Source organism: Cucumis sativus, chromosome 1 (genome assembly GCF_000004075.3).
Source record: "Cucumis sativus cultivar 9930 chromosome 1, Cucumber_9930_V3, whole genome shotgun sequence".
NCBI lineage: Eukaryota > Viridiplantae > Streptophyta > Magnoliopsida > Cucurbitales > Cucurbitaceae > Cucumis > Cucumis sativus.
In genome coordinates this window covers 8,245,709-8,271,036 of record NC_026655.2, presented here as the reverse complement: position 1 = coordinate 8,271,036, position 25,328 = coordinate 8,245,709, and the positions used below count along the sequence as shown (strand labels likewise).

The 25,328-nt window shown below is 34.9% G+C and overlaps 2 protein-coding genes across 5 annotated transcripts; both read right to left on the bottom strand.

Annotated features, from left to right (window-relative positions):
* Nucleotides 1–1,187: 1,187 nt before the first annotated feature.
* On the bottom strand, nt 1,188–16,905 carry LOC101222437 (2-methoxy-6-polyprenyl-1,4-benzoquinol methylase, mitochondrial). 4 transcript variants are annotated; one of them, XR_004218236.1, is made up of 9 exons: nt 15,890–15,985; nt 14,546–14,672; nt 14,090–14,151; nt 9,577–9,735; nt 9,343–9,487; nt 7,528–7,599; nt 2,568–2,676; nt 1,583–1,831; nt 1,188–1,485 (listed from the first exon to the last, which is right to left on the bottom strand). XR_004218236.1 is itself a non-coding variant. In XM_011655242.2 (9 exons), the coding sequence occupies exons 1-9, from the start codon at nt 16,901–16,903 to the stop codon at nt 1,730–1,732; spliced, it is 1,026 nt and encodes a 341-aa protein (XP_011653544.2). In that variant the 5' UTR covers nt 16,904–16,905; the 3' UTR covers nt 1,188–1,729. The 4 variants fall into 4 exon arrangements, 3 of the variants coding, with proteins under 3 accessions (XP_011653544.2, XP_011653543.2, XP_011653548.1); XM_011655242.2 differs by adding an exon at nt 16,750–16,905 and having other exon boundaries at nt 1,188–1,831; XM_011655241.2 differs by adding an exon at nt 16,573–16,903 and having other exon boundaries at nt 1,188–1,831.
* Nucleotides 16,906–19,136: 2,231 nt separating this feature from the next.
* LOC101222675 (probable LRR receptor-like serine/threonine-protein kinase RKF3) lies at nt 19,137–21,815 on the bottom strand. Its single transcript, XM_004150842.3, has one exon. The coding sequence runs from the start codon at nt 21,588–21,590 to the stop codon at nt 19,743–19,745; it is 1,848 nt and encodes a 615-aa protein (XP_004150890.1). The 5' UTR covers nt 21,591–21,815; the 3' UTR covers nt 19,137–19,742.
* Nucleotides 21,816–25,328: the final 3,513 nt, after the last annotated feature.

Sequence of the window (25,328 nt, the reverse complement as noted above, 5' to 3'; positions counted from 1 at the left end):
AGGGTATATTTAATAGTATCAATCAATTTATTTTCTCCATATGAGAGGGTATTTAATCTTAGGCTGCTAAAGGGTTGGATTATATATTTGGTGAATTATGCGTCTCATTCATATTTGAATATCATTTTTAATTAAATATTAAATAATATCAAAGACAAAAATGGTTGGCTTTGAAAAGTTAGGGATGAAATAGACCTTTTAACATCAAATATGGGTTTAGTGGTAAGTAATCTACGGTTGTGTTTCTATGTAGTAGATATATAAATGATAAAACAATTGAAAAAAATTATTATAAAATATAACAAAATTTTAGATTCCACGGGTATCTATTAATATCACTAAAGTATTTATGAGTGATAGATATTAAATTTCGTTATAAAATTATCCTTTACTAACCATTGTATTAGTATGATAGTAATTGCAATTACACTCTCAAGTTTTCAATGGTAAGAGTTAAGCTCTCAACCTTACATAATCGTAATGGGATTTTAATTTTTATTGTTTAAGAGTCCAACTTCTAAGACTATGGTAAGTTATTTGAGTGTTTCATTTTAATACTTGTATATAAGTTTTTATAATTAAAAAGTTTGGAAGTGTAAATACAACTACGATTTAGTAGAATTACTTTTATAATTTGTCCATAACAAACAAGAAAAAAAAAAGGAAGAAAATTTTTTTTCCATATATTTTGAAAATATTAAGGCAACGGTTTTCGAAGGTCGTTGACGACCCAATCAATGGCTTTATATGGATAACAATCATTATTTGTTCTTATATACATATGAATGGTTTTGAATTTATTATTATTACTATTTCTTTCTAGAGAACAAAAATATTGATTTGTTGACCTATTTTCAACCGTTGATCTTTACTAGAATATAACCAAATAACATATTTTTTTCTTTGTGCAAACTTCAAGTTTTGTTCCACACTGCTTTTGTCCCAGATCTTATTTTAGTCTTTTGTCACGTTTCCACGACAAAAATGAATGCAGTAAGAACTAGAAAGTTGACATCAGTTCAACCCAACAAAACAAGGAAGTGAGTTGATGATTATCGATAGTAGTAGTTATGGTCTATAGTAAATTATAGTTGTTTGTGATTGAAACATAGATTATTTTAATTGAGTTCAAATAGTAAATACCGTAATAATTAATAGAAAAAAGATGAAAGTAGAATAGTAAAAAGTACAGCAAAAGAAGATTTTGATTGTAAATTACAACATAGTATTTATGATAGAAATGAGTAGTTTTAATAGTTGGAGCCCCAAATGCTCACTCCACCTACATGTAAATGGAGGCTCAAACGCCCCCTTACTATTAAAAAAAACCAAGCTTATAATAAGTTCTTAATAACCATGTTTTTCTTTTGTGCTATTCTAAATACAGTTACAAAATGGTAACCAACCAGTTAAAGTAAGCTTGGTAATTGACATATACTCTCTCTATTTAGAAGGTTCGATGCCTCATCCCCACCATCATTGTAGCTAAAATAAATAAATAAATAAATCTTAATCGAACTTGGGGAAAAAGAGTGGCAACAGTTCAACTATATATATTTTAGTGAAGGAGCCATTGCCTTACATTGCTAAGGTGAGGAAGTAGCTGGGGACTCGTTTTTGAAGATCTATTAGACATTTTATTGGATCAAAAGATTAGCAAAAGTGAAGCAGCTTGTTGGCTATGAAGTTATAACTTATATAAGTGGATGCAAAAGCTTAGCTGAGTTCTCTAAAGTTTCAAGCCTGAATGGATAGCAACCACTCCTCCAACAAGATTTTCATATTCGACCTTCTGGAAGCCTGCGTCTACAATCATGGAAGCAAATTTCTCCTGCATCCCACCAAATCAAACATTAACAAAGATAACATTTGGGAAAACTATCCCAAAAAAAAATTGTATGAACAAAGACTAATCCCTTTTGCCAAAATGAGCGTAGCTACCTGTTACCGACTCAATACTCGGATAACTAAATAATATAATAACATATCCCGTCCTTCCTTTTCGAAATTTTATCAAAACAAAGACAGGAGTTATTATATTAATTCATAGAGCACAGAGTAGTCTCATTGGAACATCTTTAGCACGATAGAAGGGTTACTGTTGAACTGTTGAAACATCATGTAATTTGCTCAATTTCCACAAGTAAAGCATCTAAAGTTCTAAAGAACTCATCATCACTAACTAAGTTTTCATTTTCATTCACTTCTTCATTGACGTTTCATTTTTATCTATTTCTTCATCTTAGAGTCATCAAGATTATTGGTATGTACATGAATATAAAGCTTTAGTCTTAATTCTTGAGATGGAGAAAGGAGAGTTGAGTAAAAGAAAAACTTGGACAGAAGTGATTAATTTAGATAGGTTTCAACGCTCTTTGTGGCGTTTTCCTTCTATGTAATAATAGTAATGCTTCTGTAATTAACACTAATACGAGGTATTCTTGAAAAATTTTCAAACAGATATTATTGTAACTTTTCACAACTTTAAATAAAAGCCTACGTTTCTTGTCTGAGAAGGAAAAAAAAAAAAAAAAAAAGAAGGAAGAAGAAGAGGAAGGGGCTATAACCTGTGAGGGAAATTTACGGATGCTTTCAACTAAGTATTGATAAGATTCCCGGTCACCAACAACTAGCTCTCCAACAGCTGGAATGATAGAAAACGAATAGTAGTCGTATCTGCACCAGAAGATGGAAATTCAATTAAAACTTCACTACTAGAAAAAATAATTGATAACATTCAGAGTGATTGATATATCAAAGTTATTGATAATTGATAATAATGGATATTTCATCAGTATACGAAATAATTGATATATATCTTCATTGTAGGAAGAAATATGGACCAAATAGCTACAAAGAAAGAAGTTATTTATGGCCATAAATGTTGTAAATCCTCCCCTGCAGCGTGGCAAAGTTTGAGAGAGTGTGAGCATAGAGTTTTCATTGAAGAGTTGCAGCACAGCTTAAGGTACCAAAAAGCATAATCCAGACCAGAATGTTTACTCTCTTTGGACTCTTCATTTCCAGAGTGCTTGATGAATGTGTTTGTTAGGGGGTGGAGAGGTATTTAAGAACATCGTTAGAGATTTAACCAAAAAAGTTCCTGAAGGATCCAAAGACCATGCCCTTAATGCTGAGGTTGGAGAAGTGGCTTTTTTTTTATTTTTTATAAGAAACAGATATATTCAATAAGCAAAAGATAAACAGCCTAATGGCAAGGGACAAGCGGGCCCTCCCCAAGAGAAACTAAAGAATAAGGGTCTTCCCATTTGTTGAAAATCATAGAAAGGCTATAATTACAAAAGTGTTTGGTATAATTCATACTCCACAAAGAAGTTGTGTATTGCAACACAAACAAAAAAGAATCAAAAGAATCATAGTTATCTTTAAAATTCAAATTCTACTATTACATTCTTTCCAAGTACACCACAAAAGGCAATGGGCAGCACAACTCCATAAGATGTGACCTTTTGAACTAAAGCCTCTAATTTTGAGCCCTTCCAACATTCTGACTGTCAATCTTACTAGGAAGACAAACCTCCATTTCAAAGATTCTAAGCAGAGTGTACCAAGCTTTCCGAGTGAAAGTGCAGTGTAAAAACAGGTGGTCTAAGGTCTCCTCGTCTTTGAAACAAAGGCAGCACGTCGAGGGGCCGAGCATTGTGTGCTGGAATTTTTTTAAAATTTTCTCATGGGCGTTGAGACTTCTATAGGCAAGCGACCATCAAAAGAATTTCACCTTTTTCGGGATTTTATTCTTCCAAATGTGTCGAATCAAGGGGGCAGCAATGGAGGGAGATCTCTTGGTTAACTTAAGAGAGGTAGACTTCATAGTAAAGCTGCCATTAGCATTAAGAATCCATTTAAGACTATCACGATCGTCCGAAGGGGCCCAAGAATGAAGAATTTCCAGAACAGTGGCCTATATTGTCAAGCTCATTATCAAGCAAGTTTCTTCTAAGACCCAAATTCCAAGAATGAATAACAACATTACACCAACAATCAGCAACAAGAGCGGGTTCAGCGACAAAAAGAACTAACTAAGGAAAGGCTTCGACTTGTAAGAAGAATTTCACCCTCTTGTCCCCTGCCCTTTGGTAAAGATCGGGAAAAGCAAGGAGAAATGGCTATGACTTGTAATCCACTAAGAAGAAGCTGAAATTCTTCAATTTTCTCATCTTTTAGTGCACAGCGGAATGCAGGGCACCAAGAAGATGCTGAAGAATCCCAGAATGTACTAACTTTGGCCTCAGGATTGGCAGAAATTTGGTAAAGATCGGGAAAAGCAAGGCTGAAAGGTTGAGCTAAGCACCAAGAATCCTTCCAGAATGTGATTCGTTGACCATCACCTAGCTTAAAAGATACAAAGTGGTCGAAAGAGCTCCATTTCTTCAAGATACTAATCCAGGGGCTGTGAAGACTTAAACCGGATTTTCCGGAAGGGTGCCAATGAGAGGAGTCAGATCAATGGATGCTTCTCACTATTTTACAACAGAAAGTATTTGGTTCAGTAAAAAATCTCCAATTCCATTTAAAACAAAGAGCTGAGTTCCTGTTTTTCAAGTTTCCTAACCCAAGACTCCCATTCTCCATAGCTTGTGAACAGATTTTCCAGTTTACCAAGTGATTTATTTTGCTGCCCTTCCCAAAAAAAAATTGCACATAATTCTGCTACCATCGAGCTTGGCATTTGAAAGATAAACATATAATAAGTTGAGAGGTTTGCCAGCACTAAATTGCAAAGAGTTAAGCGAACACCATGTGACAGATTATATCTTTTCCAGCAGTCTAAGTTTGAATGAAATTTATCGATAATGGGCTGCCAAAAGGAATGTTTTTTGGGTAGCCTCCTAGGGGAAGCCCCAAATACAAGAAAGGAAGGGATCCTGCTTTGCAACCTAGTCAATTGGCTGTAGCAATCATCAAGGTATCTTCATCCACGTTCATAAAGTGCAGATTTCTCCCAATTTACTTACTGACCTGAGCATCGTTCAAAGAAACCAATTGATTTAATCAGAGTGTTTAGACTTGATTCATCAAAGTTGCAAAATAGAAGGGTATCATCAGCAACTGTAAGATGGAAAGGTGCATTTTGTTTTTTCCAACCAAAAATCCTTCTGACAAACCATTTCCTTGAATCTGAGAGATCAAGGAACTAAGTAATTCACCTATGATGAGAAACAAGAAGGGTGACAATAGATCGCCTTGGTGGATATCTCTAGTTACTGAAATGCGGCCTCTTGGTCTTCCATTAATAAAAACCAAGAACATCCCATTCCTAATACAACCATTGATTTAGCCCTCAAACTATGGAGTGGAGTGGGCTATTTTAGCCCACTCCATATTTGTCCCAGGGGTTATCATAATCCTAGGATTAGGATTAGGACTATTATACTTTTCCCTTATTTCTCATTTGTCACTATTCCTCACTCCCCCTTTCACTATTCCTCACTCCTCCCTTTCATTATTCCTAACTTCCCCAAACATAGATTATAATTTATAATAACTTAGACTATAATAATTTGTACCCCAAACACTATAATAACTCACAAACTATTATAACCCACTTCATGCCTCCAAACACCCCCTGAGTAGCTCCAATCCACCCTATTGAAAGCTTTTCCTAAGTCAAGTTTTAGGATCCACCCTTTTTTCTTCCTTGCACGATAATCTTCAACAGCCTCATTTGCTATAAGAACAGGGTCCAGGATTTGGCGATTTCCAATGAAGGCACTTTGAGTGGTGGCAATGAATGGTGGCAATGAGTGGTGGCATGACCTTTTTCAATCTTTCTGCTGATACTTTTGCAATAATTTAATAAGAGGAGGTAGTAAGACTGAGTGGCCTGAAGTCTTTGGCATGGAGTGAATCTTGCTTATTTGGGATAAAGCAGATAAAGTTTTCCTTTGTGCAAGAATTGAGCCTGCCATTTACATGGAATTCACCGAACAATCTTTAAAAAATATCCTTGAATAGCAACCAGAAGTGCAAAGAGAATTCTATTGTGTAACCATCTGGCCTGGAGCTTTATTTTCCCAAGAGCTTTGATTGCTTGGAGGATTTCTTCACTTCGGAAAGGTTCTATTAGGAGGGAGTTTGAGACGTGCTAACTTGACTCCATGAGAGGTTGAGGGGAATGGTGCGAGCACGGGAAAGCTTTGTACATAAGGAGTTGAAATAATTCAGGATGTTTTCTTTAATCGCAATGAAGAAATGTAAGGGGATACCCTTCGCTGAAAGCAATTCAGTTACCAAACAAATAATTACCCAAAAGTTTCACATTTCACTTTGGGCTTTGGCTTCACAACTTTTGGGTAATTATTTGTTTGGTAAAATCTTACTTAGCTGGAAACTCTTTCTTTAGGGAGAGGGTTTTTTTTTGTATGCCCTTGCTTTATATTCTTTTATCCTTTCTCAGTCAAAGTCGTTTTCATTAAATAAACATTACCTTAACCTTGTTTGAAATTTTAACCTCCAAAGAAAAAACAAGGGACAACAAAGGAGAAAGGGCAGACAAAATGCGATAGAAAGAATGACATATGACCTAGAATGATCAGGCACCAACATTTAACATCCCTTCTCCCAAGAAATACATTCGAGTTTCAAAGGAGCAAAGGAAAATTTGTCACTTCACACACCTCTCAATTAGACAGAGAATGCAAGAAATCTAAAGAGATTGAAGAAGGGTCAGAGGAAAGCCACTAGCCACATAAAGGGCACAAAATGAGGCCTCTCGTTTGAACGACCTCAAAAATAACGAACACAAAAGTTCATACCCCATCCAATAATTCTCCAAAAAGTAGACCTTCGGGTGTAAGTGACGAACTAAGTGAAAAAAGGAAAAATCAAAGAGATAAGTTGCTAAAGATTTTTGCTGAGGTCTCCTCTTGATCACAATTTGCACCTCACTCAAAAGGTTCAGGGCCAGATCTGCTCATAATCACCCTAGACCACATATTACTCTATGAAGAAGCACCACAACCACTTAGCCAGAAAGGCCTCTTACGAAGTCTTAAGCTCTTGATGCCTAGGCCTCCAAACACCCCCTCTCATTTGATCAAGTGTCCCCCTCAACAGGATGAGAGCCAAGGCCCCCCTTGTAGCAAAAACCTTACCCCTCAGCTTTCCATTGACAAAAGTTGAGAAGTTAACTGTCCTAACACAATTCCACATCCACGCTCTCCATTCAACCCAAAACCTTTCTTTTCAAAACTCTAGCCAAGGAGTTCCGATCATTTCCAACATCCATTTTCAAGGCCAAAAGTCAACTTAATGTTTCAAAAGAGATCCATTAAAAAATCAATATTATAGAAGTGAGGAACTCTTTGGAGATTTCCTTAATCAATAAAAAAGTTTCTTATTAGAAAAAAAAAAAAAGAATAAGAAAAGCAAACTCTAAGGTTAACATTCATCACAGAGATGGAGTTTGTAGATCAATTTGAGACCCGACGGAAGTTTGTAGATCGATATCGCTAAAACAATAAAATATTAATTTTCCATTATTAAATATGTGTGAAAGTTACATACAATTCCTTAAATAGAGGAGCTTCAACATGGCTTAGCTCAAGGCAAAGAAATCTTCCTCCTCGTCTTAGAACCCTGTAAACAAACACATTTAGAGAGTGAAACACTATTTCCAAAAAAAAAAAATTCAAGAACACAAGGCTTTCTTTAGATAGTTCAATAAGTGAATTAATCATAATCAAAGGGGAAGGAGTGAAGACGAGTCATCTATTCTCCACATTTGAGTGCCAAAAGAGATTACTACACATATAACTACCCAATAGACTTGAATCAGAAAAGAGAATACTTACAAAAATCTTTGGATAAAAAGGTCTTGCAATAGAGTTAAGGTCGAAAAGGAATCAAAATTTTGACAATGAGTTCTTGTTATTGTTGTTGTTGTTGTTATTTAACAGGAAACAAACTTTTTGTTGATAAAGAAAAGACAAATAGGTTCCCAATTTGGTGATTGTTTGATATGAATGAATCCAAATTCTCTAGACACTTTCTTCATCCTCTCTTTTTGCTAGTTATAATAGCAATGAAATTTGTAACAATTGGGAGCCTTTATGTGGTCACAGGTATATATTTTGTATTCTGTTTTATGCTGTTATTTTTCTGCCTATGGTCAATTCTCTTTGTTCTGCACATCTTTTCAAATATCAATAAAAAGTTCAGCGCCTTTATGTTAGATAATAATTAAATTTTTAAGTGGGTCAATTGGATTTAAGATGGTATCAGAGCAAGTGTGTTCTAGAACATCATGTTTTCAAACCCTTGCAATATTGTTTCCTCTCCAATTAATATTCATTTCTATTGGTTGGGTCTTCTTCATATTTCGAGCCCACAAGTGAAAGGAAGTGTTGGATGATATTTAATTAAATTTGCATTCACCTATCAACTTAAGTTTTTGGGTCAATTGACGATTTAAATAAAAAACAAAAATTATAATAAAAAGAAGCTCCACGAAAAAAAGGTAGAAAAGAGATGATCATTTGGCCTCTAGGCTACATTGCTCAAATCATGGGATATTCTCCTCAAGTTTGTGATTGAGAAGGAATTATGACAAGACAAGTGGTTGTCATTGTTCTGTCACTGACACCTAAAAGCTGGAAACAACAGGCTGGCTCCACATTAGTAAACAGATACTTTCTACAAGTGTTTTCTACAAGCTATTTGCCATTACTGAATCTAAACAAGCTACCAGTACTTATGTTTGGAATATTGATAACTTATCTTGAGTGCTGAAGTTTGAACTTTAGAAGAAACCTTAAGGAGGATGAAATTTCAGAATGGGTCTCCTTAAATCAACTCATCCCCACTCTAAATCTTACAATGCAGGATGACATTTGAATCTGGCTATTTTACTGTCAAGTCCTTGGTGAAGTTTTATGTCTCCCTTTCGAGCTTCAATTTAAAAAACCTTTTGTAACTATTCATTAGACAACGTTTTGGTTAGTTGGACTCCATTTCTTTGAGGGTTTTTTTTATGGGCTAGGTTGTTTGTATGTCCTTGTATTCTTTAATCTTTTTCTCAATGAAAGTTCTATAAAAAAAAAAGCTCCTATACTACCATGCAAAGCACTAAAGAAGCCCCTTCATGAACTGACATCCGCTTCAGTTGCCCCCATGGAAACCCTCAAAGGGCTCAATAGCTAAACGTTGATCCAACCTCATACACGTTATCGAATCACCTAGAGGAACTCTAGAGGGAGGTAAATGCAATCTCAAGTTTCCTTGTACACATTCTCTATACCAAAATTGGTCTTATTCAATATAAACAAATCTTTTTTGCAAAAAATTTCATGTAAGATAGTTGCATCAGAAAATAAACTTTACCTATAAGCTTCATCTAGAACTTTTTCAATGTGAGTAACATTTCTAATTCCAAATGCAATTGTGTAACCATCCATTGAATTATCTGGAAAACTTAAAGCTTCTGCATCTCCTTCCACCCATATAAGAGATCCTCCTTCTCCCAGACCTATAAGTTGCAAACATTAAGATACTATTTTCCTAACAACAAATTTCACCTAGAAAATGCAGACAGTTCCATGCTTATCATATATTTACCCCTCTCAGTGGCTCTCTTTTTACCAACGCTTAACATATGTGGGTTGATGTCACAAACATATACTTGAGTTTGTTCCTGCAAATCATCTTCTCGAACATCCTGCATTGCTCTACGTTTCACATCATTAATACGGTCTAGAATCCTGAAAGCAACATCACCTGCAATATGTGAGAAATTAATATGCCATCTAATAATTGTCACATCTTTTATGCACAAAAGAGACAGAAATTCACGTGATGGACAAGTTGCCTTTGGATTCTTTCATTTTTTCTCAATAAAATCAATTGTTTCTATTTAAGGAAAAAAAGTAGTTATTGCTTTGATATTCATCAAGGTTACTTACAACTAAAGAGGACTTCCATCGACAGTTTCACAAATGGAGGATAGCCAGAGAAATATTGCACCCTCACAAGTTTCTATTAACTAATAAATTATGATTGATTTTTAATAGAAACACAGAAAGATTAGATTGCTCTTTCAATAGAAAACACAGGCTTTATCAATCAGCATAAACTAATGAGAAGCAAAGAAGAGATTTATGCATAAAGTTAAAAAAGATGAAGTTGAAGAATTACTCCATAGCAAGCATTGTCAATATCATTATTTGCCAGCACTTAAGGTTTACTATTTCGGCACTGACGAAGCAGAATGGTTTCTTCTCTTGCTTTAGCAATCAAGGAGATTTTAGTGCATATGCCATTATATAAGTAGATAACACATCAATATATGATTTTTTCTACAAGAAACTAATTGTGGTCTTAATTCCTCATTGGTACTTCAAAGAAATTACCTTCTCACAGTTTGCTACCTTCTGTGCCCTCTTTGTTCCACGGATAACAAAGACAACATCTTTTTTCATCGCTGTTATCCTATGGCTTGTTGGCACACGATGTTCTTGGCTCCCAAGACTTTGGGGGTTTTTTGAGATGATTTCAAAGCAAATATTATTCGGTTTATTGTGGGTCCTTCTTTGAAGCTTCAATGTCAATTTTTGTGGTCTAATGTGGTTAAAATCATTCTTTGGAAATTTGGTTTGAAAGGAACTTACTTATTTTTCAAGATAAGTTTCTTCTACCTTGGTTCGATCATTATGAAGTTTCTTGTTTTATAACTTCTACTTGGTGTCATCCCTCCAAATTACTTGCTGATTTTTCTATTCAAGACATTTGTTTAAATTGAAATGTTATCCTCTCACCGGCTTAAGTTTAACCATTGTTTTTTGTTTAGCTTCAATTGAATCTGGCAAGTTTTACGCTCTTTCAAAGAAAATGTTATTTTACTATTTTCCCTAGGCCTTTTCGTCTTGCTCTTCATTTGGCGAACACTGTAGCCAATGGGTGGATTTCCTCACCTAATGCTTGGGGTTTGCATCTTCATCATAGCCCCAATGATATGGAATTATTGAATCATCCTTATCACGTTATTTGTCTTCAGATTTCGATCTTCTCCTACTTTCTGGTTATGGCCCCTTATCAATGTTTACAGTTAAGTCTCTTATGGCTAACTAGGTGGATACGGTTGATCTGCTCTTGATGGATCTTTACTCTCTTATATGCAAGGGTTGTTATCCAAAGAATATCAAACTTTTCTATGGGAACTTAGTTAGGATGGGATCAATACTTCGATCCTTCAACGTCGAATGCCTTATATCTCTTGCCATCTTGGTGTCTCATGTGTTTTCATCATTCTGAGTCTCCAACCCATTTGTTTATGCATTACCCTCTTGCAATCAAAGTTCTGAATTATCATCATAGAGGCTTGTCGACAACTAATTTCTCCATAATTGTCAATGGGAGGCCTAGAGGAAAAATTATTGCTAAAAGGGGCATTCGTCAAGGTGATCCTCTTGCTCCTTTTCTTTTTACGATTGTGGGAGATGCTCTTAGTTGCCTTATCCACTACTGTAATGAGAAAAGGAGTTTAAGAGGCTTTCATTTTGAGAACCTGACAGAAGATTTAACCCATCTTCAGTACGCAGACGACACGCTTCTTTTCTCTTCCTGGGAGGATGGAAATCTAGAGAATTGGTGGAAGGTGGTTAATATCTTCCTTATGGGAGCCGGTCTTTCCCTTAACAAAGCTAAAACATCCCTGATTGGCATTAACCTTAGCAATGATGACTTAGCTCCTTTTAGTGAATCTACGGGATGCTTGGTTGATAATCTTCCCTTTAAATATTTGGGCTTCTCTATTGGAAGGGGTCATAATAGAAAAGAGATGTGGAACAATCTTGAAGAGAGATTCAGACACAAACTTGATAGGTGGAGGAATGTATCCCTCTCCAAAGGGGGTAGACTAACTCTGGTGCAATCAGTTCTCAACAGCCTCCCTTGTTATCTCTTCTCCCTTGCTCAAGCTCCAGTTGGCATTATTAATAGATTGGAACAGATGATCAGGAAGTTTGTTTGGACAGGTGGATCTACGAATCCAATTGCTCATCTCGTCAACTGGGAATGCACTTCCGCCCCAACTTGTTACGGTGGTCTTGGGATTGGCTCTTTTAGGCAAAAGAATATTGCTCTTCTCACTAAGTGGTTATGGAGGTTTAGCAAGGAAGAAACCTCTTTATGGAGGCGATTAATTGTGGCCATCTATGGTTTAGATGAGAATGGGTGGTCTACCAAAAATCCAAACAGGGGAAAATCTCATAGATTATGGGCTGGTATTTTAAAGCATAAGGAGATATTCTTCAATTTTTCTGCTTTTGTTTTGGGAGAAGGAACAAAAATCAAATTTTGGAAGGATAAATGGTGTGTCGCGGAAACACTTGCAGAAAAATTCCCTAACTTATTCTCTTTGGCGCTGAATAAGGAAGCTTATGTGGCTGATTGCTGGTGTACTGCTACTCATTCTTGGAATTTGGGCCTTAGAAGAAATATGCTCGACAACGAGATTGCCAATGCAGCCTCAGCTTTAGAAATTCTCTCACTCGTGGGCCCCCACTGAAAGGAATGATAGTCTTAAATGGATTCCTAACATAAATGGCAACTTCACTACAAAATCTACTTTTCTTAACTTAACTAAGAGATCTCCCAACATTGCCGTTCCCTTGATTCGTCAGATTTGGAAGAATAAAATCCCGAAGAAGGTGAAGTTTTTCTTATGGTCGCTTGCTTACAGAAGCCTCAACACCCATGAGAAACTACAAAAAAAAATTCGGAACACTTTGCTTAGCCCTCGATGTGTTGCCTATGCGCTAAAGATGAGGAAACGTTGGATCATTTATTTCTACATTGTCCCTTCACAAGAAAAGCTTGGTACACTCTGTTTGGTATTTTCGATTTGGAGCTTTGCCTTCCTAGCAAGATTGATAGATGGATGATTGAAGGTCTTAACTTTAGAGGTTACAGCCCTAAAGGAAACATCTTATGGAAATGCGCGACGCGTTCCCTTTTGTGGAGCATTTGGAAAGAAAGGAATAGCAGAATCTTTGACGATAGATTTAATTCTTTTGATTCTTTTTGGACTGTGGTTCAACACACAGCCTCTTGGTGGAGTACGAATTACACCAAACACTTTTGTAATTATAGCCTTTCTATGATTTTCAACAATTGGAAGGCCATTATGTCTTAGTTCCTTAGCTTCTTCCGGGGAGGGCCCTCTCATCCCTCGCCCTTAGGTTGTTCTGTTTTGTTATATGAATATACTTGTCTCTTATCAAAAAAAAAAAATCATAGAGGCTTTTGGTTGGTCAATATCGTGTTGCAATACTATCTTTTACCTTCTTGCTTCAGCTTCATTATTGATTGGTCATCCTTTCTGTGGTACTAATAAGACAATTTGGTTGGCCATGTTGCATGCTTTCTTTTGGATCTTATGGGGCGAGAGGTGGGTGCCTGATTTTAACTCTTTCTCCATTTTTGACGTTTTATGGATTTGGTAATTGGTTCTATTCTTTTTCTTGGTGCAAAATTAAGCATCCTTATAAACATTATAACTTTCTTAGTGTCCAAGCAATATAAAACAACCTCAACCTATTTGAGAGAGCCTAGTAAACTTTCTCCTTTTCTCTTAGAACTTTCTACATACAAAAAGCATAAAAATGTAATACTACCCCCTTCCCTGTACATTGCAAAGCCCTATACTGCACTGATTCCTACACACTCAAACATTCAATGACCCCCCTCAATCCTAACTAACATGTTGACGACGAAATACCCTTCTTTCCCCTTCTCGTGTAGTATATAAAAAACGAGGACCTAACAGAAACCATTTCCTCTAAGATTTTTATTTTGTCACTAACGAGTGACCACAAACCACAAGGCTCATACATGGTGATTGGCTACCTAATCTAAGCAAGCAAGTGATCTTCTATTACAGAATTTTTTAAATTCCAAATTAACACAAAGTCTCAAAAACAAAGTACAGAATTTTTGCAAACGATGTTGGTAAAAACAAATGCCTCTTCTAAATCAAAGTTAGCATATCAACAATTACAAATTATGACAATCACAAAAATTGATATCAAATTATTAAATAGAAAATAAAAAGAATAATTGAGAGTTTGCATACCTGTACCACCAGCCACATCAAGATGGTTCATTCCAGGAAAAGGATTTAGCTCGGAAACAAGTCTGTAGCAAACAAAAATAACAAGCGAGAGACTGAGATACTAAAAAAAATTATGAGAAAAAAAAATACCCACAAAAACAAACCACACTACAGTAATGGGATCTAGTTAAGAGAAATAAGACCAAGCAAACAATTATCGAAAAGCCTAGAAATCGAGGCTCAAAACGAAACTGAAACTCTAACAATAGACTAAGCATCACAAAAATAACTCTCAAACCCTCAAAATATTCTGTTGTTCTCTCACTCCAAAGCCACCACAAAATAGCGCACACACCCTCCTTTATCACAAAAGAGCAGATGAAGGGTAAAAATTAAAATCCTCAACGCTCATGCCCCCAGAGAGAAGAAAATATATCCATGGGTGAGAGAATGAAATTCCAGTTAAAAAAGCTGCACCTGTCTTTCCACAATCTATGCAACCCACCACTCATCAAATCATTCATCAGATCATAATTTGAAGCAACATTGCTGAAGACATTACCAACAAGTCGGCTTTTTTCCTCCTCAGGCACTTCTTTGAATCCTGCAAAAAGTACCAAAAGATAATTTTCTTTCATAGTTACACCATATATGAAAGAGGCTTAACAATGAGAGATGCAATTTTTTTTAAGAGTTTAAGTTCACACCAAATTTATTTGAAGTTTAAAGAAAAGATTTGTCTATGATCACTTACCAAATTAGTCGTTATTATTAGATGTTAGCACAATGAATGTAAACCGCTTAATTAGATGTTAGCACAGTGTATCCCTTTGGGCTTCGGATACGAAGACTTTCTGTAATTATTCGCTTGAAAACATTTTACTTAGTTGGAACCTCTTTCTTTTAGTCGAGGTGTTTTAGAGGGCTTTTTTTTTGTTGCCTTTGTATTCTTTCATTTTTTTTCTCAATGAAAGTTGTTGCTTTTATTAAAAAAGATGTGAAATCACGTTAAAGCATACAATAAAGTTCCCTTCAACAAATTTATGAGCACAACATTTCATTTGATTACAACAATTGGGATTTGGGGAATTCGATCCTCCCACCTCCAGAATGGGAGGACATGTCAATTACCATTGAGTCAACCTCGCTTTGGCGTTAGCATCTTATTAATTACTTTAAATTTTAGTCTAACAACTCAAAACTTTTGTATTTTGATAAAAATAGGATCTTGCGGAATAAACTACTTAAATTCAATATTATATAATTTTGGCATTTGAGAGTTGGTATTTGGTAGTAAAATTATTCTCCAGAGATCTAACCCACTTGGTTAACAAAGATGTTTCCTTGACTTGAAGCAACAACTTCAATTGCTTCCTCTTGGAGATTGAGAGGAAAATGTCATCCCACTTGAAGAGATTTTGAGATAACCCTCACCATTGCACCCTTTTCATAAGCAATCTCTAAGGATGATTTCCAGCTCTTGACCATCATATTTGGGCATCTAAAGATGAAAAGGTAGTGTAATGATATGGTCAAGAAAACAAAGTTTACAAGAGAGCTGATCTACCACCTCTAGAAAGAAGACGTTCTTCCAATTGACCAACTCACTAACGATTTTATCTTTAAGAAGGCTATTTGCCCGGATAACTAATCTAAGAAGATAAATTCTTTTCACGGAAGCTGGTGGGCATGCCTTATTTTGTCTTCAGTAATGCCAGGTGTCTTAATTTGTTAAGAATGACAATTGAAAAAACAAGCATGGGTGGGACTCAAATCGCCCTACCATTCTTTTATCCCAGAGAAAGGGAGAGAGGAACTAACCAAAACTTGTAGCATGTGAATGTAATAGATTGGCCGAAGAAAACATCGGAAAAAATTTACTTCCAATCCTTCTAGTCACTGAACGCAAAGCCATGACTGCAATAAAGAAACAAAAACATTGAGTATCCTCTATCCCAAGTGACAAATAAACAATGCATACATAAATAATTGAATGCATGCATAATTTGAAGAATAGAAAACAATAAAATGAGATAATAACTGAGTCTTGATAATTTTTTTTCCCAAATGGGCAACCCAGATTGAATATTCCTCTTGTACATTGCTTTCAGTCAATTTGAATATCCCTCTTGTACATTGCTTTCAGTCAATTTGAAGGAATGGTTGAGAAACAGAAACTTCATAGCAGAAAGAATTGAATGATTGAATAAAAATAAAATCCCCATTGCAAGATTTACCTTGTAATTGAAAATCAAGAGGAAGGATGGAAATGGGTTGTGTATAATTAGGGCAGAAACATAAATATAAGAGGGAAGGGTCAATGGAAACTGGAGAGAGTGGGAAAAGGAAGAAAGAGAGGAGCTTGAAATGGAATAACTGGGAGGTGTTTTTCCCAACAGATCGTTAAGAAACTTTTTCTTTATTCATTTTTTTATTACATACTCATTTTTCAATTAAAAAATAGGTTTTTGAAAGTAGATCACTAGCTCAACTGTATCTCATACACGAGATTTCAGCAACTTTCGGAGAAGGGTGATTCGCGTGGATCACTTGCTGGCCAAAGGTAACGGCGTGGCGGCGTATGACCATCGGCGGTTGGAGGGATGACGGTGATCGAGGGAGAGAGAGAGAGAGGTTGAAAACGGAGAGAGGGAAAGAGTGGGAAAGTTTGATCAGCTTACCGGCGGTTGGGTGCGTGAAGGTGCGACGGCCGGAGATACACTCAGAGGGGAGAGAAAGATCGAGAGTGAGTGGGAGGGAGATTGAGACGGCGGCTGAAGCAACAAAAATGAAAGGGAAATTACCCAATTCCAAACGCCAAATGCAAATTTTCATAAAAACTTTTCTATTAATAATCTATTTGAAAATACTTGAACCTTTTTTCTAATAATGTTATTTTTCCTTTTTTGTTTGTATATTTATAAATAAAATCACGCTTACTAAACCAATACATTCCATTTTTTTTAGTAAACAATTCTCTTTTACGTGAATTTCATTCGTAGAGATATTTGTGTAAGTTAAATGATTTTATAGTGCTTTTGTTGTAATAATTTTATAATGGTTCAAATTAAGAAAAGAAATGTAACCTTCACTTGGACTGAGAAAAATAAGAACGTAAATTCGCATGGTAAGAAGGTAAATTGTGATAAGGTTTTGATAGGTGAATTAGTGATAGATTTTTTTATTTATTATTATTTTAGGTTACTTTATGAAAATTTTCAAAAATGGTCCATCGTTTAACGAAAATAAATAATGGTCTTTTACTTCAATCGATGTTTGGTATTTGATTGCTTGATTCTTTGTTACACAAAATATAATAAATAGTCGATACTGCTCTATACTATATACTCATAGCATGATTCTAGGATAAATGATATATGCACCTTCATAGTTAACTTGTATTTTTAAAGTTATAAAGTGTACTTATACATTTGTTTCTGTCCATTCACCTCTTCAACTCCTTCTTCGAAGGAATTTTTATTGGTTCTCTTTCACTTTCACCACTTACCTTTAAATTAAGATAGAACTTTTACATGTGTCACAAGGACTAATTACAAAAACAAGGTAAGGAAGATTCAACAAATTTTTACACTACACCTTCAAAAGTTAGCAAATTCACATTAAACGACAAATAATTTTGAACAAAAAATTATATACAATGTTAGTTCAATGAATCAAAATGATAATGAATTAAAGATGACACATGAAAAATTCTAGAAGAATTAACTAAACCATTCGGAAGACTTTCCACACTTTTAAAAAAATAACTATTGAACTTTCACCTCATGCATGTTATTTTCTTTAATTAGCATTTGAGTGTAGGACTATCGGCTTCCACCTCATGCAGGACCGTTTAGTCTATAAAATGGTTGTAATGCTATTGAAAGGGTAGTATATCAATATTTAAAAAGTTTGTGCTTTATCTTTTTCAAATCTTACTTTATCAGAGGGGAGTGTCAATCAATTACTCTTTAAGCAATTCCACTCATATTAATTAACTGTCACATACCTCAAAAGTGAAATAAATAAAATAATAAATATATTAGAAAAAACTCAATTACAAAACAAATCGCCTGATAGCAGCAGCACTTTATTCATTCATCTTTGTTGCTTTTGCATTAATAAGAGTTGCACTAATTCCATGGAAGCTAGAGAAAGAGGCTGAAATAGTTTCTTAATACCTCATCAATGAACAGAGGCTTACAACAGTATCTGAAACACCCTAAAGGGGCAAGTGTCAAGAAAATAACAAAGGAAACAAAATATACGTAAAGACATACTATGAACAAGATTAACAACTGTATTAAAGAGAGCAAGTCAACCGTTTAACAGTATAGTTCGTTTATTTTTGGTTTATCTTATTCTCCCTTCTCAAGAACATTTGTATCTTTGAGCATTAGTCACTTTTTATCATAACAATGAGAAGTTATGTATCATACTAACAGCAAAACGACAGAAGAGATTTGAGTCATCTGACCATCCCAATCCAATGCCAAAAAAAAGATGTCTAGACAAAACAAATGACACTTTTTCTGTTTTATAAGTTGATGGTGCATCAGATTGCACTTCACAGTAAATAAAGCTAAGGAACCTTTAACATTTAAGTAAATACAATTTTCAACTAAATTATTGGTTTGTTCATAAAGTTAGAAATATCAAAAGCCAAACTTTGATCAAATATTTAACTTACTAAATTTTCAACCTCCAGCTTTAACGTTACCCACAAACATGAAATGAGTAAAAAGTACAGATTATCACATAAGTAAAAAGTACAGATTATCACATACTCAGCAACAAATAACCACAAACATGTTAGCTTCTTCAATCGAAATATTAAACCAGCAAGACATCAACCAATTTTTTGAAGCAAAGGGTGCAAATATTTCATAAATAAACTAGCCAAATGGTTCGTCCAAATTGGACATGTTTTGTTCGTTTCGATTGGATTTTTCGAGTAGTCAATTGAAGTAAAAAAAATAAGAGCCAACTAACTTACTCCTATAGAATAGAACACTTAAAGATGCATCCACAATTCGAAGTATAATAAAGAAAACAAAAAAATCCCAACTTAAATCAGAGGCCACCAACAGTGTTAATATTGATGACGCAAAAGCAAAGCCAAAATATAAACATATGAATGCAATTAGGCAAAAAAAAACCAAAGTCTAAACATTTGAGTGGTAAAACAAAAATGTACGTTTCATGTGTTCAATACTCTCCCTCCAACACTGAACTTCAAAGGGGATTAGAAAAACTAAATACTTACAAAGTTATCCATCTTTACAATGGAATAGAAGCATGGACTCCAAATGTGGAACCATCCAACTAATCCAACAAACAAAACGAATGGCTCATTGCAGAAAACTCCCCATGACTTTCTTTTCTTATGAGTGTAGGTCGTGTTTTAGTCCCAGTATGATTGATAATCCTCTAAGATCGAGAACTGATCGTCCCTCGGTATTGGCAAGTGGTTGTCTCTACATAATTAAATAGAAGCCCCTTCTTGGGTGGATTCCTGGCCCCCGTAGAAACATATGACCAATTCCAATGATCTCCCCCCCACACCATTGTCCCATGGTATTGGTAAGTTGTCTCTCCAACTAGTACTCGAGCAGATTCCTCCTTGTTCTCGTATTAATGTACGACCAGTTTCTATGTCCTAACTCCCCACCCCCTATTTATGGTCATTCTGTAATGCGAAACTATGAAAGCCAACTGAACCAGAATGCTGAGCCGAACCACTACTACTCATAGATTTCTCAATTTCATCAATATCAGCAACTAAAGGGATGGGTCTCTCTGGGATTGAAGGAACAGATAGCTCAGTTTCAAGCATTTTCACTACTTGATCCATTGATGGTCTGGCATAGAGTTGGGGATGTGAACAAAGAACAGCAATCAAGACATACTTTTCAACAACCTCTGGAGAACCCAGCTCTGGCATGCCTTCTTCAATAACATCCATTGCTTTTTGTTCCCTAACCAAAGACCAAGCCCAATCAGTCACTAGAAATGGTTGGCTGTCATGGCTCCTCACCCCAAGTGCCTTCCTCCCGCTCAATAGCTCGAGTAGAACAACTCCAAAGCTATACACATCACTCCTCTCAGTCAACTGGCCATATAAGGCATACTCGGGCGCCACATACCCCATAGTTCCAGCAACTCTTGTGCTTAAATGAGTCATTCCTTCTGGAGTAAACTTAGCTAAACCAAAGTCAGCTACCTTAGGTTCAAAATTTTCATCCAAAAGAATGTTGTTGGCTTTGATATCTCTATGGATAATGGAAGGCTGAGCTCCGTAATGCAGATAAGCCAATCCTCTAGCTGTGCCAAGAGCAATCTTTTGCCTAATTGGCCAACTCAATCTCTGATCTGAAAACCCAAACAAATGGTCATAAAGACTCCCATTCTTCATCAAATCACACACAATTATCCTCTGGTGACCTTCCATTGGAGTGGTTGCAATACAATATCCCCTTACAGCTACAAGATTAACATGCCTAACACTTGAAATTACCTCAACTTCATGAGCAAAAATGGCATCCCCTGCTGCAGAACAGTTCTTAAACCTCTTCAATGCAACTTCAGAATCATCTAATAGAACCCCTTTATACACATTCCCATAACCCCCTCTTCCAATTATGTTATCTCTACTAAAATTCCTGGTTGCCCTCTTGATTTCATCGAATGTGAACTTCACCAAAGTAGTGCTTGCACTAATCGATTCCAATCCAGAACCAAACCCTGTTTCAACTCTACCAATTCTATCGTTCTTCTTGACTTTCCCCTGTTTCCGCCAGAAAAACAACCCACCTGCAACCGCCGCCGCCGCCGCCGCAACGCCACAACAAATTAGAACAACTAACACCACCGTATTCCGCTTCTTACTTCTCGAATTCCCCGAAGAAGGAAGATTCAGTGAGAATAAACATTTGGCAGTTCCCCAATCGGTAGGTCCGAAATGATTCACGAACGCCGCCGTGTAGATCGATGGATATGCGGGGCAATCAGTGACATTCCCAATGGACGGACCGGTCAAGAACGTGGCCTGAATGATCGCGAGACTCGTCGTGCACAAGGCACAGGGGGAACCACTTTCAAGCGATTGATTACAGTTCGCAACAACACCATCAAGGGCTGATTTGGGAACAATTCTCTCAAACCTTGATTTGGTAGTTATGTTCATACAGCCTTGAGAAATCCACCCGGTTTGAAACCCACAAGAGCTCCGAATGTCGAAATTCGGCCAAGAAACATTCACAATCGATTGGTAAGAATTCCAGCATGAATCGGAAGAGTTCACCGGGGGCAAGAAGGAGCCGGTGAGTTTAAGGTACTGGGAAAGGACGAGGCGGAGACCAAGGCGGATGTATTGGCATTCGTCGGAGCGGGAAATGGCGGAACCCTGGGAGAACTGGCGGAGAAGGGTGAAGTTGAGAGGGCATTGAACGGCGGCGATTGCGGCAGCGGTGAGGGATGCTAAGGTAAAAAGAAGGAGAAACAAGTGAGGAGAAAGTGACATTGAAAATGATTTAGGGTTTGGAGTTTCATTAGGGAAGAAAAGGGGAATTGGGATTTGGGTTGGTGGTGATAGTGGAAGTTGTTTTTTCTTGAGCAGCCATTATCGACGGAGCTTGAAAATGGTTCCACTAGGAGACAAGCTTTGGTGAAGGAAGCAACTTCCTTGGAGCTTCATAATTAGTTAAATTTTGAAATTTGTGTATGGGTATATGTCTCTTTCTCTTTCTCTTTTCCCTCTTTTGAACAATTAAAATTTTGTTTTTGTAGAAGAGAATTGAGAAAAATACATCTTAGATTTTAATTCTACATGGTCAAAATGTTATAGTGTATGTTTGTGTGCTAGTGTTGTCACTATCTTTGCTCGTGCTACTTTTGGCTTCAAGGACATTGAACTCTATTTATCTCTTATTCTTTTTTCTCTTTCATTTCTCAATTTTGTGTTCTAAACTTGGTTGTTTTTCTTTTCTTTTGAGTTTGGAGGTGTCCTCTTACCTCTTTGTGTTGCCCTTTTCTGTGTTTCTGTTGTATTGCTAAGTCTTTGTGTTGCCCTTCTTTCTGTTTCTATCTTCACCTTTCTTCTTTAATATATATGTCTTTCAAAAATGTTATATTTTATTCATACATCACCTTCCTTTCTACATTTTTAATATTTCACTAATCCACTTCATTCTAGTTTTAATGTCTATTAATTTGTTTAAAAAGTCACATTCTTACCGTTTTACTATATTGATAGATATTTTGGTTTATTTGGTTAGATTGGAGAACAATACATACTTCAAATTAATTTGTTAAAATTTAATGTTAGGTTACTAAAAGCAAGAATGTAAATGTATATGATATTAGAAGTTGGATACTAAATGAAAATTAAACTCAAAATTTAATATAATAGAGATTCTTCGAGTTTCTATTTTGGCATGTTTGGCCCGTTTTGAGAATTCTAAGCTTGGTTTTGGTCATGGTTGTTGGTAAAAAAGTGATGAGACTCCTTGTATATTTTGGTATTGAGATTCAAATCTTGATGACCGAACGAAAATCCAACTTCAATTTTGAGGATTGTTGGATATACTTTCAATGAATTGTATGAGATTATGATGAATGTTCTTGAATTTTTCAATTTCTTCTTTTCCTCATTTAAATATCTAGAATGAATATATTGGTAGATTAAATTGACAACTTAATCATGAATACTCGTATGTTATAGATGTTCGTAGTTGCATCTAAAACGTGTTTAATTTGGGTAAGAAAAGGTTTTAACTTAGTTATAATTATCACTTGATTGGTAGCATTTTGGAATCTCCCAATGGCAAAAGATAATGAAACCCAATGAGTGGAAATGCTTTAGATTAGAGCTAGGTTTGACCAATTTAACTTAATATCTTAATCAATTCAAAGTTTAATGCAATTAGCTAGGTAGAAAGGCTAGTGTAACCCTACTTAAATTAATTTAGGAATCAACATCACGTTGGTTTACTCTAGGAAGTTTGTATGAATTTTCGTACATTCGATTATGGCTTGAGAAATAGAGAACCCGTGAATATTTGCATGATTAATTAATGAATTTTTGGCCTCTTAGTTGATCAAGGCAATCTTGTGTATTATCTCAGTTCTTAATCAACGAAATATAAATATTATTTGTTTTGGTGTTTTGGGAGCAACACAACAAATTATACGATCATCTGAAAAAACTACATAAAATTTGTTTGGGTGTTATAAAGTACCCCTACACACTACATAAAATTTCTGGATCTGTCACTGATGAGAGCAACATATAAAACATCACATTCACCTTGCAACAGATCATAAAAAGTTGCAATATTTGATGTTTGTTAAGATGCCACAAATCGCAATAATATTTTTTTTCGTTGCATTAGACGATTTTTGTTGTGAATATTGTAAAACACAATAAGTTTTACAATGCCACAGATCATAAGTTTCCAACATAAAGTTGTGAATATTGTAACCAATAAGTTCAGTAGTTTAGCCCAAAAGGTTAATAATATACGAAAATGTATTATTCCTTCACAAAGATTGAATATTGTTATTGGCAAGTAGTCTTACACATCAAATATATATATACCCTTAAATTATTTTAAAACACACAAGTCATATATTCTGGAACATATAAAAAATTTAATTAATGAATAAGTGACTCTTAAACATAATTATGAAGTGGCCACAACAAACATTTATTATTATTCACTCATCCCCTCCCTCTCCCAATCACCTTTTTTCACAAACAACAAATATAAAGCACTCAAAAGCTAAGTCACACTATATAGTATATGGTAACATATAAATATGCTTCTTTCTATATTCATTGTAAAAACTATAAGAATAAAATCAAACATTTTGCAACTCTAAATCTTTTAGAGGAATATTGATAATTATCAAATACTAGAAGTAATTCAATGGTAAAACGATAATTTGACTTAGTTGGTGTTATGGATGATACTTGTGAATGACTAACCTACTGTTATTACTCTATATTCGTGAACAAAAAGATATATTTACACAGTGAGAAAAGTTCAGATGTGAGTCTTTAGTGGAGTGTACACATATTAATAATGATTAATGTGGTTCATGAGTTTAGTCAATTAATCTCATATCGTTGTAGCTTCTAATATATTTGTCAATTAGGTCTTCTTTCAAGCCTGTAAAGGGTAATGAAGTTAATACATATTTGTTGTAATTTGAAATGTTCAAATTTTAATTAATGTATGGTGATATATTATATTATAAAGTTTATATTTTAATTAAACTTTATTATATAAATTTAATTTTGAATATGATTCAAAAGACTAAAATATTTGAATGAGTTCAATTATTAATTTAACGGAAATTATATTTATGTTAAAATTATAGGTTAAATTTTAATTCGTAAACGATACGCATTTTATGGAAGAAATTTATATATCAATATTATTCAAATATGGATTAAATTAAATATAAATATTTAATATAATAATTAATTAATTAGAGAATTAATTAATGTATTAGTTTAATGTTATTTAATTAAATTAAAACTATAGGTTAGGTAAGACACTCGTTTAAATATGATTTGAAATGTTAATTAAATATGATTTAATTAATTTTTTAAATTTAAATTAAATCAAGAACTCTCTAGTTATGGAAGGATGTGGGTCTTAATTTAATTTAATTAAGTTTGGTAACTTATTAGAGACGAAACAATAATTCTCAGTTCTAAGCTCTCACAAAAAAAAAAAAAAGTCAGAATTTTGGTTTCCACGAATCAATCAACATCAGTCACTCGATGAATAGGAGGGTTTCAAGAGATAGTGACTCCAACCTCATGAATCCTATAACTTATATCCAACATGAACTTAGAGTTTTTTTCTCTACATATTTATTTTAAAAACCATGCTTCACCTATTAATAATTATTTTAGATTGTAAGTTTGTTTCTATATATTTTTGTCCCATGAGTGTTTCTAGTTTCTCAATTATTAAATTAAATTTAAGCTTCTATTAAATTCTTTCACTCTTTCACTTTGTAGGGCTCTACTCTTAATTTATAATATCTCTATTCTAAAATTGAACAGTTCTCTTCGTTCGTTCTTTCTTTCTTTTGTTCTTGTGTTGAGTTAAAAGTAAGTATCCAAGAGTTATGCTAGATCAAAGTGGTTTAAAGCAGTAGTTCTACCAGAGTTAGTCATTGCATTATGCTGAGACAATCACCATAATTTGCTTACAAGCTCGTGTAGAGCTAATAAATTGTCTTT

What these genes read in the sequence shown, in the direction of transcription:
- LOC101222675 (XM_004150842.3), bottom strand. Translation starts at nt 21,590, where the DNA reads ATGTCACTTTCTCCTCACTTGTTTCTCCTTCTTTTTACCTTAGCATCC.
- LOC101222437 (XM_011655241.2), bottom strand. Translation starts at nt 16,903, where the DNA reads ATGAAAATTTGCATTTGGCGTTTGGAATTGGGTAATTTCCCTTTCATT. An exon ending in TTCACATGCTACAAGTTTTG is followed by an intron (nt 14,673 to 15,889) that starts GTTAGTTCCTCT and finishes TACTTTTTGCAG; the next exon opens with GATTCAAAGAAGTGCCTGAG. An exon ending in GCTCCTCTATTTAAGGAATT is followed by an intron (nt 2,677 to 7,527) that starts GTATGTAACTTT and finishes CTTCTGGTGCAG; the next exon opens with ATACGACTACTATTCGTTTT.